We start from the raw sequence: 16726 nt of genomic DNA on the forward strand, positions 1-16726 counted from the left end.
ATGATGGATGATGGATAAATGGTGAATGGATGGATGAATGAATGAGTGGATGGATGATGGACAGATGCTGGGATTATGGAAGAGTGAAGAACATTCTCTGCTTGGGGGAAAGTTCTATGGGGGAAATCCTCTGGGAAGAGATGAGGCCTCTTGTAGTCAGGAGTCCTAGTTGAAACCCCATCTCTGCCATTTGCTAACTTTGTGATCTTGGGGGCAAGTTTCTTTATCTCTGTGACCCTGAGTTCCTTTGTTTTTGTAATAAGAATCCACTTCCCCAGGCCTCCAAGTCCTAGGATTTGATGTCAGGTGTCTCTAGACATAGGGTAAAGGTCCCCACTGGGGTCAGGTTGGTTTAGGATCTGGGTGTGAGGGCTTCTCTCTTGCCCACCCTGCATTTCCCATCTGCCTGATGCCCCCAGCTTTTCCACCCTCTGGAATCCAAGGCAACCTGCAAGCCTGACCCTACCCGGAAGCCCAGCTCGGCTCTGGGCTTCCCCCATCCCACAGAGCTCAGTGTCTGACCCTGACCACAGCACACTCAGGGCTGCTTCACCTCCAGGCTCCTTGAGGACCTGATAGGATGGAGCCATGAAGGGGCAGCCACAGCCCAGAGAGCAAATGGCCTCCATGCACAGCAAGAAAACAGGTTCAACAAGCATTTATTGAGCCCCTGCTGGTGCCTGCTGTGTGACCCCCTGTGGTGCCAGTGCCCATGCCCCTCCTTTAGGAAGTCCCACCCACGCCCTCCTGAACTTCCTAGCTGGCCCGAGGACCCCAGGCTTCCAACAGCTGATGTCCATGGCTTTCCTGGCATCCCAGCTGCACCCGGCAGGGCTCTGCGTGTCACAAGTTAGAAGTCACTGTCCCAAGGTTGCTCGGTGCAACCCTGAGTATTTCTGCAGTCCACGCTGGCCCCATTGCTGGGGCCCTGGGACCCAGGCAGTGGTGGGCGGGGCAGGCCTGGTGTCTCCCATGCAGGCTGGCTGAGTTCAGAGCACACAGGTCAGGTTTCAGTGGGTGCCAGACCAGTGGTCTTGTGGTGGGGGGCTGGTGCTAACGATGGCCTGAGGTCTGAGGGCCAGGCTGGGTCTTGGTCACACCCAGTGCCCCAGGACCCAGCACTGGCGGTTCAGCTCTGGTGCTTCATGTGCAGAGCTCCGGGGCCAGGAGTCTCCCATGTGTGGCTGGTGTCCTGCCAAGAGACAAGGTGGTCAGTGCCGACAGTTGCCTTCCTGCATCCACACCCCATCTGCTCACTGCCCTGCCAGCTCACCACCTCCATCCATTATCCACCCCCCACTTCCACCTGCCCTCCAGCACTCCTACCCACCCATCTGTCAACCCACATCCAACTCTTCACCCGATGTCCCACTCACCAGCTTGCCCTCCTCCCACCTGCATAACCAGCTCTCCACACCACCCCCTGCCCCCATTACCCACCCATCTACCTACCAGTCCATCGACACACCTGTCAATATCCACAACATCCACCTACCAACCCCCAATATATCCACCACTCCACTCCCACACTTCCTACCCACAACCCACTCAGCCCTAAAACCCACTCATGCACCTCCTGCCTACCAACACATCGGCCCACTCACCATCACACCACCCATCCTGCTACCACCCCGTTAACACACCCAGGGACGCTGCTTCCCACGTACACCTGTCTACAGCCCCAAACAGCCACACATCCACTCACCCACCCACACTCTAGCTCACCCGCCGTCGTGCTTACTTCCCAGCCTGCTGACACTTCCTCTAATTCACCAAGCCCCCAGCCCCCACGCATGCACCCACCAAGCCTCCATCCTCCTGCCCCCAACCCACCAACATACCCATCTGACGATCCACCCCTGCACCCACCACCAACCCTGCACACCCGCCTGCCCTCACATTCACCCAGCCCACACCAAGCCATCCACCCACTCAGGACATCTGCACACCCACTTTCCATCTACCCTTTCACCTGTCCTCACCCTCAGTTAAGCACCAATCCCTTCCCTATCCACCCATCTACCTACCTACCTATCCCAGCCATCCTGCAATCACCTGTCCACCTACCTATCTGCCCACCCCATCGGGTTTCTCTGAGCTCCACTGTGTGCCTTCAAGTGCTAAGGAGCTGTGGGAGGGTTAGAACAAGTGGGGATGCATCCTGGGCCTTGGCCCTTACTTGGCCCCAGGGACAGTGTGTGCATATGAGGGTGCTCTAAGCTGGCTCTGAGCAGCCCTCCGGACCAAGGTAGCAGGCAGAGGCTCCACCACCCTCCACCACTGCCCACTGTTCTTGATGGTTGGGCAAGCAGGAGGGCAGGGAGGCTTGTCTTGATCCAACAGTGAGTACTCCTGTTTTCCTTGATTCTCAGAAGCTTGCTCCTTACCTTCACCCAAGTGCCTCCTTGGCATCTTTCTAACATGCCAGAACCATTTCTATCTCCACATTGTGACCCAAAAGCCTAAAGTGTCCTTGTACCTACTGTGAATCAAACCCTCAAAGAACAGGTCAAGTCTCCCTTCCCAAAGAAATCCCACAATATCCTTCTCCCAGTTCTCACGGGTTCCCTTTATCTTGGAACACCCACCCTGAGTGAGTTCATCTCCATTAGACTGGAAGCCCAGCAGAGCTATGGCTCAACCCAGGGAGGGTGCTCCACAGGGGATCGGTGGAGGTGGAGCCAGAGCGAGGAAGCAAGGGGAGGGCTGCACTGGAGGGCAAGGGAGGAACTGACAGTGACCGAACACTACGGTCAATACATCCACCTAAATCCTAGTCTCAAGCCTGAGAGGCAGGTGAATTCTACCACACATTCAAAGAAGAACTAACTCCTATTCTTCTCAAAGTATTCCAGAAAATTCAAGAAGAGGGAAGAATCCCAAACTCTTTTTATAAGGTGAATATTACCCTAATTCAAAACCATGTAAAGACAACAAAGAGAGAAAGTTACAGGCCAATACGCCTGACAAACACAGATGCTAAAATCCTCAAAAAAATATTGGCAATCCAGGTCCAACAACACATTAAAAGACCATACACCATGGTCAGGTGGGATTCATCCCAGGGATGCAAGGATGGTCCAGTGTTTGCAAATCGGTAAACATAATACATCACATAAACAAAATGAAGAACAAAAATCACATGATTGTATCAATAGATGCTGGAAAAGCATTTGATAAAACCCAGCACTGATTTATGATAAAAACACTCAGCAAAGTGGGAATAGAGGGAGCACACCTAAACAATAAAGACCATATACGAGAGACCTACAGCCAACATCATTCTCAATGGGCAAAAACTAAAAGCTTTCCCACTAAGATCAGGAAGAAGACAAGAATGTCCACTTTCACCTCTTCTATTCAATATAGCACTAGATGTTCAAGCCACAGCAATCAGACAAGAAAAAGAAATAAAAGGAAGAAGTAAAACTGTCATTGTTTGCAGGCAACATGATAGTGGACATAGAAAGCCCAATAATCTCCACCAAAAACTACTCGACCTGATAAGTAAGTGGGGCAAAGTAGGGGGATTCAAAGTCAACATTCAGAAGTCAATAACATTTTTGTACACCAACAATGAACTATCAGAAACAGAAATTGGGGGGAGGGGAATCCCATTTACTATAGAAATAAAAAAAAATAAAGTACCTAGGAATAAATTTAACCAAGGAAGTAAAAGACCTATACTTGGAAAACAATAGAACTGAACAAATAAGTTGAGGAAGACACATATAAGTGGAAGCATACGCCATGTTCATGGTTTTGACGAAATAACATCATTAAAATGTTCATACTACCCATAGCAATTTATATGTTCAATGCAATCCTTATTAAAACACCAAGGCATATTTCACTGATCTAGAACAAATGCTCAAGAAAATTTGCATGGGACCAAAAAAGACCCTAAATAACCTCAGCAATCTTGAGAAAGAAGAAAAAAGTTAGAGGGGTCACAATATCTGATATCAAACTATATCACAAATCCACTGTAAGCAAAACAGCCTGGTACTGGCATAAGAACAGACACATAGATCAATGGGACAGAACAGAGAGCCCAGAAATAAACCCAAGTCTCTATGGTCAATTAATATTTGACAAAGGGGACAAAAACATCAAATGGAGTAAAAATAGCCTCTTCAACAAATGGTGTTGGTAGAATTGGGCAGATACATGCAAAACAAAAAAATGAAACTTGACCACCAACTTACACCATACACAAAAATAAACTCAAGGTGGATAAAAGAAATATAAGTTGTGATATCATAAAAGTCCTCATGGAAAACACAGGCAGTAAAATTTCAGGTATCCCATGGAGCAATATTTTTGCTGATTTATCTCCTAGGGCAAGGGAAATAAAGGAAAACATGAGCAAATGGAAATACATCAAATTAAAAATCTTCTGCATGGCTAAAGAAGCCATCATCAAAATGAAAAGGGAACTGACCATATAGGAGAACATATTTGCCAATGATACATTGGACAAGGGTTTAATCTCCAAATATATAAAGAACTCACATGACTCCACTCCAGGAAGACAAACAATCCAAATAAAAGATGGGAAAAGCTGGCTGGTGTGGCTCAGTGGCCTGAGCACCAGCCTGTGAACCAAAGGGTGAACGGTTTGATTCCCAGTCAGGGCACATGCCTGGGGTGCAGGCCAGGCCTCCAGTAGCAGGTACGTGAGAGACAACCACACATAGATATTTCTCTCCCTCTCTTTCTCCCTCCCTCTTCTAAAAATAAATAAATAAAATGTTTAAAATTAAAAAAATGGAAAAAGGACCTGAACAGACATTTCTTTAAAGAAGACATACAGAGGGCCCATAGACGTATGAAAAGGTGCTCAACATCACTAGCCATCAGAGCCACCCAAATTAAAGCCATAAGATATGACCTCACACCACTCAGAATGGTTATCAGTAATAAATCAACAAACAACAAGTGCTGGTGAGACCGTGGAGAAAAGGGAACCCTGGTGCACTGTTGGTGGGGATGCAGACTGGTGCAGCCACTGTGGAAAGCAGTATGGAACTTCCTCAAAAAATAAAAATGGAACTTCCTTTGGCCCAGCAATTCCACTGCTGGAGTTATACCTTAAGAATCTTAAAACACCAATTCAAGAGAACCTATGCACCCCAATGTTCATAGCAGCACAATTCACAATATCCAAGTGCTGGAAGCAACCTAGGTGCCCATCAGTAAATTAATGGATCAAACAACTATGGTACATTTACAGGATGAAATACTACCCAGCAGAAATAAAGGAGCTCCTACCTTTTGTGACAGCATGAATGGAGCTGAAGAATATTATGCTAAGTGAAATAAGTCAGGCGGTGAAAGACAAATACCATATGATCTTATTTATAAGAGGATTCTAGTGAACAAAATAAACTGATGAGCAAAACAGGACCAGAGACATGGAAACATGGAACAGACTGGCAGCAAACAGAGGGGACACAGAGGGAATGTTGGAAATAAGGGGAAGGGACTAGTCAAAAAACATGGATGAATGACCCATGGACATGGACAACTGTGTGGGGATTGAAGATGGGAGTGGGGGGTGGGGGCGGGTTGGGTGGAGGAGGACAAAGGGGGAAAAATTGGGACAACTGTAATAGCATAACAATTTTTTTTAAAAAAGCCTAGGAGGCAGCCACCACCATTTCACAAATGAGGGAACTGAGACTCAGCCAAGATGAACGGCCACCTTAGCATTCACAGCTATAGTGGAGACAGATCGAATCAATTTCTTCCTGATTCCAAACTTCCACATTAAAAGAAATTTGTTCCATGTATTTTTTTCCTACCCTGAGCTCCAAAGGATGCTCAGACATTCTTGCCATCCTTTAGGGTCAGACGGACTCTTTATAGCAAGACCCATGAGGGGGAAATTCCTGCTGAAGCCAAGCTCCTGCTTGCACACCTCCAAGGACAGACTTCTCATTGCTCTTCCTCCACCCCTAAAGCAGCTCTGAGTGTTGGAAAATTCCTCCTAGTAACAAAGGCTGAAGGCAACAGGCAAAAATAAAGATGTTTACGCCAATGATGGGTGCATGTATTTCCCCTTTCTGGCTTTTTTTCTGTTTTTAATATTTTTTTAATGTTGGTTGGTGCTTTGCTAATTTTGCTATATTTTTAAAGGGGTAGGAAACAGTTGGCAAACATTCTGGAATTGTTTGGCCTCAGGAAAAACGTTTGTTTTGGCTCCAGTCACTGAAACAGTTGCATTCCTTGGAAGTGTTTGCTGCCAAGGTATAAGAGTTTGAGATTTTATTTAATTGAGAAGCAAATATTTAGTGCAAAGGAAGGTTTTATTATTTTTCAAAATAAGTATTTAAAAGTGATTGTAGTCATTCTTACCTTTGCTAAGAGGCAGAACCTTGGAGAGTTCATTAGAATGGAGAAAAGCAATCATGTATTTTTAAGGAAAAGAAAGGCCATAATCCCCTATTACTTGAGTTAAATTCAGGTTCCTTGTCCCCTGGATCCAGAAGCCAAGTCACTAAGGACTGGGGTCCTCTTCCCCTCTCCAGCCTCCCTGGAAGTGCATGGGGCCCCAGGCCAGCTGGATGGGATGGGGCGTCCGTCCTCGCTGTGCTGAGAAGCACCCCACCAGCCCACCAGGACTCCCCACTCACTTCCCTCCTCCTAGATCCCTCTACTGTTACAAAACAAAATTAGAAAACAACAAAACCAACAACCAACCAAAGGACCTTACACTGTAGAATGAGGAATCCTACCTCAGAACATCTACCGGACCAGGCGATGGGTGGACGGGCCAGAGCAGCCCTTCCTCAGCTCTGGACAACGGTTGCTACAAGGACTATGGGCTAAGATCTCCCAAAGCATTCAAATATACTGAGCTGGAACTTCAAAATAGAATCTCCTGGCTTTTAACTAACAACTAAATTTGATAAAAATCTAAATCATCTGTGGGTGAAGTAGACTCTCTCAGGCTGGACTCAGCCTGTGGGAGGCCACTTCTGACCTCCGGCCGCTTCCCTGCCCGGGTCTTTGTTCCACGAGTCTGTTCCCACGGCTTTGCATTCTGGCCTCTTGGCTGTGGCGACCTTTCCTGCTGGTCTCTGGCTATTGCTTCTCCCACACGTCTTCGAAGTGCTCCCTCTTCTCTGTCCCATAATATGTGGCACATGCCTCTCTCCCTGTGCTTGTCACTTTGTGTGGCAGGTGTCTCCCCAGCTAACCTGGGGATTCAGTGCAGGCATAGCAGGTCAGCTTCTCCCTGGAGCCCTCAGCCCCTAGCATCTGGCCAGGCACAGAGCAGGTCCTGAGTTGGCTTTGTAACAAATGCAGAGACGTGCCGGAGGAGGATGGGCTGGTCTCTGAGCTGGAGGGATGGGCTTCCCCGGCCCTTCTTAAACTGAGATTCTGTACACTATGACAGGCTCTTTGCTCAGCTCTCCTCCTTTGGGGGCAGTAGAGGAGGAACAACCATACTTGGAATCTTGTGGTCAAAGGTTCAAATCCGGGCTCTACCACTTATAAGCTTTGTGATTTTTTTTAAGTTGTGTGACTTTTGACAAGTAACTTCACCTCTCTGAGGCAGCAAATCGATGTGAATTAGAAAGGAGTCAGTAGGATCCCTGCATAGAAACCTATCATTATACAACTTCAGATAAATGAGAAAATAAAATATCAGAACTAGAAGGCGATGGGTTCAACCATCTCTCTTCAAAGATGGGGAAGACAAGGCCCATCGGTGGGAAGAGATGCATCCAAGGTCGCCCTCAGAGGGGTGGTAGCAAATACTGTTTTAAATTCCCTTGAAATTTTCCAGGCTTGGTGGAGTATTTGGCACATAGGATGTTCTCAGATGTCATTTCTCTTCCCTTTTTCAAATCCAAATATCAAAACATGAACATGTTTAACATTGGTCTCTTCCGGTCTTAATTTTCCAATCCTTCAGTGGAAAAATCACTGTATTGAACTCTCCCCAAGGCACCGAGATCTGGAGGGTCACCTCTTAGCTCTGCTGAATTCAATGAAATCACATCTAAGATGGATTTATTGTGTTGGGAGGACCCTTCAACACCAAGGATGCCAATGCCTCCACAATGTGCAGATGGGGAAACAGGGGCTCTTAGAGGGGAAGTCACTTGTCCAAGGTGCTCTGAAGCTGGTAGGGAAATCCGTGGGGGTGGGCAGGAGGAGGCTGGCAGTGGAGCTCCTGACCCCATGGCAGCCCAGCCTGGCGCGGAGGAGCCAGGTCCCTTGACAAGGGAATGCCTCTTGGAGACGACCCGCTGTCCGAGGTGCTGAAAACCTCTCTAGGACTTTGGCCCATCCAGAGCCTGGAGTTGGCTGCTTAACCTTGAACCCTGGCTTCTAAAAGGAGATAAAATGTGGGGAGTGATGGAGAAATGAATCAAGGTGAGCACCAAGATGTCTAGTTTTGGAGACCTTTCAGCTAGTGACACCATTATCCTTCCTCCATCACCTAAAATGTCACAGCCTTGGCAAGGGACACCCCTGACTGCCTCTCCAAGTTGGCCCTGCTCTGTAAGTCTGTACCCTGAGGGGGCTCAGAGACTCCATCATGTCTGGGAATATCATTTGCCTTTCTCCTCCTGGTTCCCATTCCAGGCTGTATGTGCACAAGGGCGCAGACCAGCTCTGCTCTCCTTCATCATCGTGTCCCCGGCACCGAGAGGAGCCCCAAGAGCAGCACTGATAGTGCAGATCTGTTCAGTGAGTGGGTCATGGAGGGCTGGGGAAGAAGACTAGGATTGTGTGGGACCAACGTGGAGGGAAAGGCTGGGTTTTCTGGTCTACCTTAAGGACAGCTTGTCTTAGGAGATTGTCTGGGATCCCCTGCAACTTCTCTCCACTGGAGTCCATCTTCCAGGACCCCGTGTTTCTGGGCTAAAATGTTCTCTTTGTCTCTTTTTCACACTGGAAGTCAGGCTGAGTCTGGTTAGCGTGCCACTTCTTCCTAGAGCCACTGATTCTTTCGTCTCCTTATTTAACATTTGTTGAGCTCCTACTGTGCGTCAGCCTCCACACTGGGTGCCGGGTCTACAGACATGAGTGAGACGGACCTGCTCTCCGGGTGTTTGCAGTCTAGGGAGGGAGACAGACACATGTATGGAGAGGTGATAGGAGCAAACGTGCCTTCAGCTCTTGCTGTGTTTCAGGAGACATTCACCACATGTCATCGGCTCGCTGAATCCTAGCAAATATGAGTTAGCTGTCTTTACTAGGCCCATTTTACGGATGAGAAAACTGAAGCCCAAGTAAGTTAAGTCATTCGTTGAAGGTCTCACTGCTAGATTTTGAGCCCCAGCGGCCCCACTCCGGAGCCGGGCCATGCCATTCTGCCTCCGATGGAGTGCCTGGCCGGGAAAATGCGGAGATGAATGGGGCCACCTCTGCCGGGGTGGGGGGCACTGGTGCCATTCCCACACACTTCAGCTGGACTTCAAAGGCACTGGCCAAGCTCACAGTTCCAATGGTGGGGTCTGTTTATTTTGTTGTTGTTTCTTTATTAGTTTTTGCTAAGTGGAGAAAGAAGCGGGTGGCTTCAGGCAGAAGGAACAGGGTGTGAAATAGGTGCTGGCAGGTAAATGAGGTTTTCAGGAGGTGTGAAAAACCTGGCAGCGCTGGCAGATGGGGGAAAGTGAGAAGGTCTGGAAAGCAGGACACAGGGGCTGGCTGGCAGACGGCGGGGCGGTGGGGAGTGGAGGGGTGCAGGTGTGAAAGGCTCAGAAGGTTCCCTCCGGGTACAGGTTCATCCTGTATGCAGGCTCCTGGCCTGTGCCGAACCAAAGCACTGACGTCTCCAGGGAAACCCACGTTTTAGCCACAGCCCCCAAGTGTGTCCTGGGGTCAGGAGGGATTGGAGGGGTGCTGCCTCGGGCAGAAGTGGGCACCAGGAGAACATGGCATGGGTCAGTGTGGAGCCACCCCGACTGGTGACCCAGGACAGACGGCTGTGTTTCTGGGCGCCCGAGGACTGCCGCCTGTGATGTGCGAATGCTCCTCAGAGCGGGCACTGGATGAGGGCCAAGTGAGCTGAGAACTCGGCTGGTCCCCAGTGCCAGGGGCTGGCACTGCCAATGAATGTGGCAAAGAGGTCCCTGTCCTCATGACGTTTCCATGTCAGTGGGAGGGAGTCCGCAAAGATGGACTCTGAGTGATGAGAGACTGAGAGAAAAGTGAGGCCGGGATGGGCTGGGGAGCGATGGTCTCTGCAGCGAAGTACGAGAGGCTGGCCGGGCGCCCGACACCCACCAGGGGCCCCGCCACAGGAGGTGGTGGAGCTGGCAGAGGTGAGGGGCACACGGTCCAGTTTGTGTCTCAGGGGGAGGGACTGGTGGGGAATTGGCTTAAGCAGAGGCCATTTCCAACCAGAGGCTGTTGGACAGCCCAGGCAGGGGCCAAACGCAGACACACTGCTGACAGCAGCCCCAGAGGGGCCGGCGCCAGCCCAGGCCGACACCACTCAGAAGCCGGTCTGCGGAGCAGCAGACGCAGCTGCACGGGGGACTTGTCAGAAATGCAGAGTCCCAGGCCCTGCCCAACCCTCCCCAGTATGCATTTTAAGGAGCCCCCAAGGTGACCCTGATTCGGTATTGGCTTGGGTCTCTCCACCCCAGTGCCAGGTGTCTCCAGGCTTCAAGCCCGCCTGTGTGCCCAAGTTAGCATCGATAATTATTTCAGAAATATTGTCTGTTTCCATTTTAATAAAGGAGCAGACTCAAGCAGGACTATATTGGATTTGATTTTGATCTAATAAAAATGCCAAGTTGCTCTGGGTCCAGAAAACTCTTCCTTGCAATCCCCTCTGCTATTTTGAGGGCAGCGGTGGCAGAGATTCGTCTAGACAGAGCTCCCAGAAGCCACCTCTGGACCCGGCGAGTGACAGCCTCTCACCCAGCGCAGCCTTACAGACACACCTGGCGAAATCAAAGGCTTGTCTTGGGCATTGAACTTGACAACTGCAATCAGCTGCAAACCCCAGTTGCCCCTGAAAGGAAGATGCAGACACCTGGACCATGAGGCAGCATCCTCTCCTTAAATGTCACATCTGATGTGCTTCTGAGCTAGCTGGCGGCACTGCAGGGCCCCAGAGCGGTTTTCAAAAGCAAACTCTTTCCTCAGGAAAAAAAAAATTATGGCAGAATCCGTATCACAGTAGCACAAGAAAAAAAAAACAGCAAATTTGGAGCAGTTAAGAAAACTGGAAGTTCGTGTCACTGTTTATGTAAAAGCAGCTGCTCAGGTGGGAAAGGGTGGAGAAAATTGGAGGTTTGGAGCCAGTGATTGAGCACCTACTGTGTGCCATGCATTGCTCTAGGCTGTCAGGATACAGATGAGAACACAGCAAGACAGGGTATCTGTTCTCATGCAGCCTGGTGGGGAGAGACAGCAAAGCAAAAACCAAGTGTGTAAATACAAAAGGCAGTTTCAGGGCAGAACAGACACGATAGCAAACAGAAAGGAAGGCGACGTGAGGGCAGCCGGGGAAGCTGGTGCAGCTCAAGGAAGCTTCTCCGAGGAAGCAGCCTCTTGGCTGAAACAAAGACAAGGCAAAGCCAGCCACTAGAGGGAGCTTCAGAGCGAGAGCATTCCAAGCAGCGAGAACAGCAAGTGCAAAGGCCCTGAGGAGGCAATGTTTTATATGTTCAAGAAAGAAACATACACAACGTGGCTGGAGCAGCAGGAGAGGGTAGAGAGTGAGAGGAGAGGAGGCCCAGGGTTCAGGGCCAGCGCAGGAACGGTCTTGGGCCAGGGGCGAGGGAAAAGACAGGTCTGCACGCCGGGGGAGTCCTAGCTCCAAGGGACAGAAGTTCTCTGCAAAGCCAGCCTGCCTTTCAGCTCCTTGGGTTTTCCCACTCACACAGGAATACTCTGCCTTCCTTCCCAGGGCTGTGACAGCCATCCAGGGAGACGGAGACGGCTGGGAAGTGTGTAGCAGAGACCTGCGCAGGGGACGTGTTTAACAACACAGGCTCCCTGGCAGTCCTCCTCCCCAGTCCCTCGTGCCCGGAAGTCAGCCCACCACAGAACAGAGCAGCTGCCTGGTGCAGAAATATTGCAAAACTGGTCCAGGCATTTCCAAAATATTTTTTTGGCCAAAACCCACTCACAGCTAAGAGACTGCATTCTGGAGATGGCGTCGTCTCCCCGGACAGTCCAATCAAGCTGCTTATCCAGCCTGGGAGCTCTGCGAGGCCCAAGGCCAAGGGGGCTGGGCCCTGTGTCCCCGTAGCTGCCCAGGCCCGGCAGGTGGGGTGTGCCCAGGGTTTGGCCTCTGGAGCCAGACAGGCTGGGTGTAAACCCCGGCCCTGCCACTTCCTGGCACAGCTGTGACTTCCCTGGGCCTCACTTTCCCCATCTGTAAAATGGGGCTGTATTCAGGATGAAAGGAGTGGATCAATGTGAAGTCCTCAGAACACACATGAGGCTGAGATATTATCATCAGACCTGGTGGGACTTAATTCTTCTCGGCGGTTATTATCGAGGTCAGGTGTCACCAGTACAGGTGCAGAATTCTACCAGATTGGATCACCCCTGGCTATGTCCCACGCCTCCCTCTCCTGCACCCCACCCTCACCGGGAGCCTACGTGGCGCCTCCCCGGACCCCTGTGTAGCTCTGGCCACACCAATAGCGGTGGCTGGGCAGCTGCACAGCCCTGGGTCACGCCTGTTTCTCTCCATGCTCCAGCATGGGGCCCTGCCCAGGGAAGCATCTTTAGTAAAGGCTGGTGAATAAGTGAATGGATAAAAGACTTTCACCAGCCACAGGTGCAGCCATCTTGGGATAATGGACATGACTAGAGCTCTCACGCTGGCATTGCAGCCCACTTTTGGGCGGTTCCTCCCTCAGGTCTGACAGCAGATGGGGTCTCTTTCTCCCTAGTTCTTTTAACTGAGTCCCCAGTGCCACCTCTGCTCTCTGGGAAGGTCAGCCATCCCTGCCAGCCCGCACCTCACCCAGTCTCCCTGAAGGGTCTCAGCAGTCCCTCGGTTTCAACCCTCTCCGTTCCCTGCCACCCCTCACGCTCACGCCAAGTGCCATCGCGCCCCACAAACCCGCCCCCCACAAACCTGTCCCCCCTACAAACCTGTCCCCCCCACAGCACCTGAGGTGGGCATGCTGCTCGCCTCCAACTGCACCTGGGCTTCCCCACCCACCCCAAGAAATTCACGCACCCGTCCCACACAGCAGCCTCACACTCCGCCCGGGCACAGCCCCGCCACGTCTGGGGGTGACTCAGCCACGCGTGCTCGGCACTAACTGCTCGAGCCCCTCGCGGGACTGGTGCTAACCAGCTGGACAACGTGCCTTTTGCTGCCACCCACCTTTCCGGGCTCAGTCCCCCTGGCCTGCTCCTACTTGGGTTTTCTGAGGTCACCCAAATAAGCTACTTGCTGCCGAACCCTTATCTCAGGACCTGCCTCTGGGGGAACCCAGACCGAGACACTGACAATCCTTCCGGCAGAGCGTTCTGCAGTCCGGCCACCGTCGCCCTCCCGGAATGACGGCAACTCTGTTCAAGCTGCTCTGCCGGCCTTGTCTTGCTCCCCAGGCCTCCCCCATGTTGCAGATGGAGGGAGGGATGTGGACGTGGAGGTGGGCGAATGTGTCAGTGACTACGAAGGGGTGGGCAAAAGTCGGTGCACAACTGTGAGTACACGAAACAGAGTACAGACACAGGCATGCAGACATCAATGTGGGTACGAGTACAGACAAATAATCCAGACAGTCTCTTCCCTGCTCAGAGTGCCCTGAGCTCCTCCATGCCCAGCCTCCTCTTCCCAAGGCTGCTCCTGCTCCCTGCACCCCCACCCCCATGCTGGCTTCCAGTCCGGGCTGCTCCTGCTTCCGGACTTTGCCCCTGCGGGCCCCTCCGCCTGAAGGCTGTTTGTTGGGCTGGCTCCTCTCATCATCTAGGTCCCAGCCCCTCAGAGAGGTGGCCCTGAAGGAGCCTCCCCCTTCCTCTCTATCACCACACATTCCCTCCTGAGCACCCGAGAGGGTCTTGTTTGTTCCTGGGTTCACGCCTGGCTTGGTTCTCTCTCCCCTAGACTGCCCGCCCCACGGGGCTGGGGGTCTGATCTGCTCTTGCTCACAGTGGTACAGCCAGCATGGAGTGGACACTCAGTGGGTGTTTGTCGAAGGATACAAGAAGGGATTTTGCACCGGCTGTTGACCTGGCAAACACAGCTGATGCCTGTTTTGTGTTCAGGAGATGAAACAGGCACCAGGTTGGGGTGGGGCTGTGGGAACTGGGCTGTGGGGACCCGGGCTGGGGGTGGAGGGCTTCCGCAGCCCCTGACCCTGCGTCTCCTTGTTCTTAATTCCAGGGCTTGCAGTCGGGGCCAGAACGGCTTCCCCGTCTCTCATCCTCAGGCCTCAAGGAGTTGGCCTTTCCTCCTCCGGCTTCCCAGCTGCCCCCAGACAAGCCCCGGCCTCTTTCCACCCAGGGTGAACTGCCTGCCCTGCAGGCGGCCGGAGGAGGCTTCACCCAAGCGGGGGAGACGGCAGCACGCACAGTGTGCCAGGGGCCTTTGCTCCTACTGTGTGCTTCCTGAGCCCCCCGGTGGATTTCTATTCCCTTCTGTTGTCCCTGAGGTGGGTACTCCCCAGCTGCCTCCCTACCCTGGTTCTCAACCCCTTCCTCCAGGAAGCCCTCCACCCTAGCCCATACACCAGTCATGAAACCATACTGTGTGAGCCCAGTGTCTACTGAGGTGTCACCTCTTGTTTGAAGGGCAGATCACCTTCCTGTCAGGTGCCTCCTGCAGGAGAGAAGACGGGACTCTCTCCTCTCTCCTCTCCTCCTCCCACGCTCCTCACCCACCTCCATCTTCTCCCTCCAGGTACAGCCATTTCCCACTCAGGTTCTAGGGTCACAGGATTTGGAGTCAGACAGACTGGGTTTAAATGTTCACTGTCATAGCTTGGGTCTCCCCAGAAGTAGACTCTGAGGTAGGGATTCAAGAACGGGGGAGATCTTAAGGAGAGGCAGGGCCTCTGGGCGGAGAGAAGGGAAGAGGCACGGGGGAGAAGGCGGCCGACCCGGCGAGCTGCTAACCCTGTGGACAGCTGACCAATCCCACAGGGCCCTGGGGGTGATCCGCTGTGGGGGCCAGGGAGCTCAGCCACCTTCTGTGGTGTGGGTAGGGGAGGCCCCGGCACAGAGATGTGGACGTGGGCAGCAGGAAGACCCCAGAGCTTCCCAGAGGAGCTGAGGGGTGCGGGCAGGGCGCTGACAGCGCCTGCTCTAACTGCTCTGCCCCCGGCTCACTGAGCTGTGTGACCTTAGGCAAGTCACTCCACCTCCCTGAGCCTGAACTTCCTCACCTGCAAATGCTGGGTTGTAATTTCTGTGGGGGTGGGGGCCAGCAGGAATATGAGATCAGGCATGAAAAGCCCTTCGTGTGGGGTCGGGGGGTGGGCAGGGAGCACGCGGTGGCCACTCAGGAGGCTCAGCTGAGGTTCTGCCACTCTAACTGTAACCTCACAGTGCCTTTCCTTTTCTGTCTGTGGTGAGGCCCTTCTCCCCTCCTACCTCCCCTCTGCCTTCTGGCCCAGGGATTTGTTTGCTGATGGGTGTCCCCCCAGCAAGACACACGAAGTCAGTGCATTCTAAGCTGCCAGGAGCATCCGAGGCTCAGACAAATCTTGCCCACTGTCACCTCCCTGGCGTGGTCAGGGCGACACAGCTGCGGTTCCCCCTTTAGGCCCACAGCTGGCCCGGGCCTGGACTTCAGCCTCGGGTCACCTGCCCACCTTTAAGCACTCCCGTCTCCCTCCTGCTTGTTTAGCAACACACCCCCTCTGCAGGCTGCCGCATGCAGAGGGCTTGCTACACTAAGACACCAGCCTCAGTTTCCCCATCTGTAGAGTGCATTTGTGGGAGAAAGCAGGGGTCCAGGGGGAGGTTCGCCTGCTCATCGCCAGGCTCCTCCTCTGCAGACGGCCTGGGGTCTGTGCGCAGGCTCCTGTCGGCGAGGCCACTTACGGGCTGCGTGTCTCTCGTGGCGGCAGTCTAAGCGAAGGTCCTCCTCCTCATTCCCATCCCCCTTCTCGATTCTGGGAAGAAAAGAACCCAAAGGCTGTGTAAGAGAGAGCAGGCCAAGCTGGCAGAGGCCCAGGACTAGGATGTGTGGACCCTCCCCCAGAGGACGGTTTGCAAAGCAGCTTGGCCCCGCTGCCCATGAGGCCCTCACCGCCGCCCTGTGAGCTGGACGCCATTATTTCCACTTTGTGGATGAAGAAATGGAGGCATTGGGAGGTGACGTGACCAGTAAGGTGCCACGTAGCTAATGCATTGGAGGCAGAACCCGGATGCAAACCCACCTGCTGTGACAAAAAGATGTTCCATTATGTGCAAATGGCAGGTTACAAAAGAATGTGTACAGTGTGATTTGTTTAAACAATGATGCACTGGTGTGCACAAGAAGCTATTTGGCTGAGTGTACGCCAGAAGCCTCGCAGTGACTAACCCGGGATAACGAGAATACAGGCGTTAGATCTGGAGCCTTTTTTGCAACTTACCTCTGTTTTCTGATTTGGAGCAATGGACTTGCATTAGCTGTGGCAGTTTGCTTAACTAATTAAAACACTTCCTAAAGCCAGTTCTACACACAAATGGAGCGCTGGGCTTCTCCCTTCCAGCAAGTGCTATTTCCTAGCAGCAACTGTGAGCGTTTCTCCCATATGGCTTCTTCCTCCTCTGGCGTCTCAAGATCACC

At 52.2% G+C, this 16726-nt stretch overlaps 1 protein-coding gene and 1 long non-coding RNA gene across 2 annotated transcripts in view; one reads left to right on the plus strand and one right to left on the minus strand.

Moving 5' to 3' along the window:
• The window catches only part of GSG1L (GSG1 like), a 203562-nt gene continuing 186836 nt past the window's right edge, over nucleotides 1-16726 (minus strand). Inside the window, exons 6-7 of the mRNA XM_028525121.2 lie at nucleotides 15994-16064; nucleotides 1-1192 (exon numbers count right to left, since the gene is read on the minus strand). Coding sequence (XP_028380922.1) covers nucleotides 1095-1192; nucleotides 15994-16064 — 169 coding nt within the window. The 3' untranslated portion in view covers nucleotides 1-1094. The remainder of the gene's footprint in view (nucleotides 1193-15993; nucleotides 16065-16726) is intronic.
• LOC118499608 lies at nucleotides 276-4005 on the plus strand. The gene is made up of 3 exons (XR_004902108.1): nucleotides 276-286; nucleotides 1134-1138; nucleotides 3418-4005. It is a non-coding gene; the product is annotated as an uncharacterized LOC118499608 (long non-coding RNA).

The sequence above is a fragment of the Phyllostomus discolor genome, chromosome 3 (genome assembly GCF_004126475.2).
Source record: "Phyllostomus discolor isolate MPI-MPIP mPhyDis1 chromosome 3, mPhyDis1.pri.v3, whole genome shotgun sequence".
Lineage (NCBI taxonomy): Eukaryota > Metazoa > Chordata > Mammalia > Chiroptera > Phyllostomidae > Phyllostomus > Phyllostomus discolor.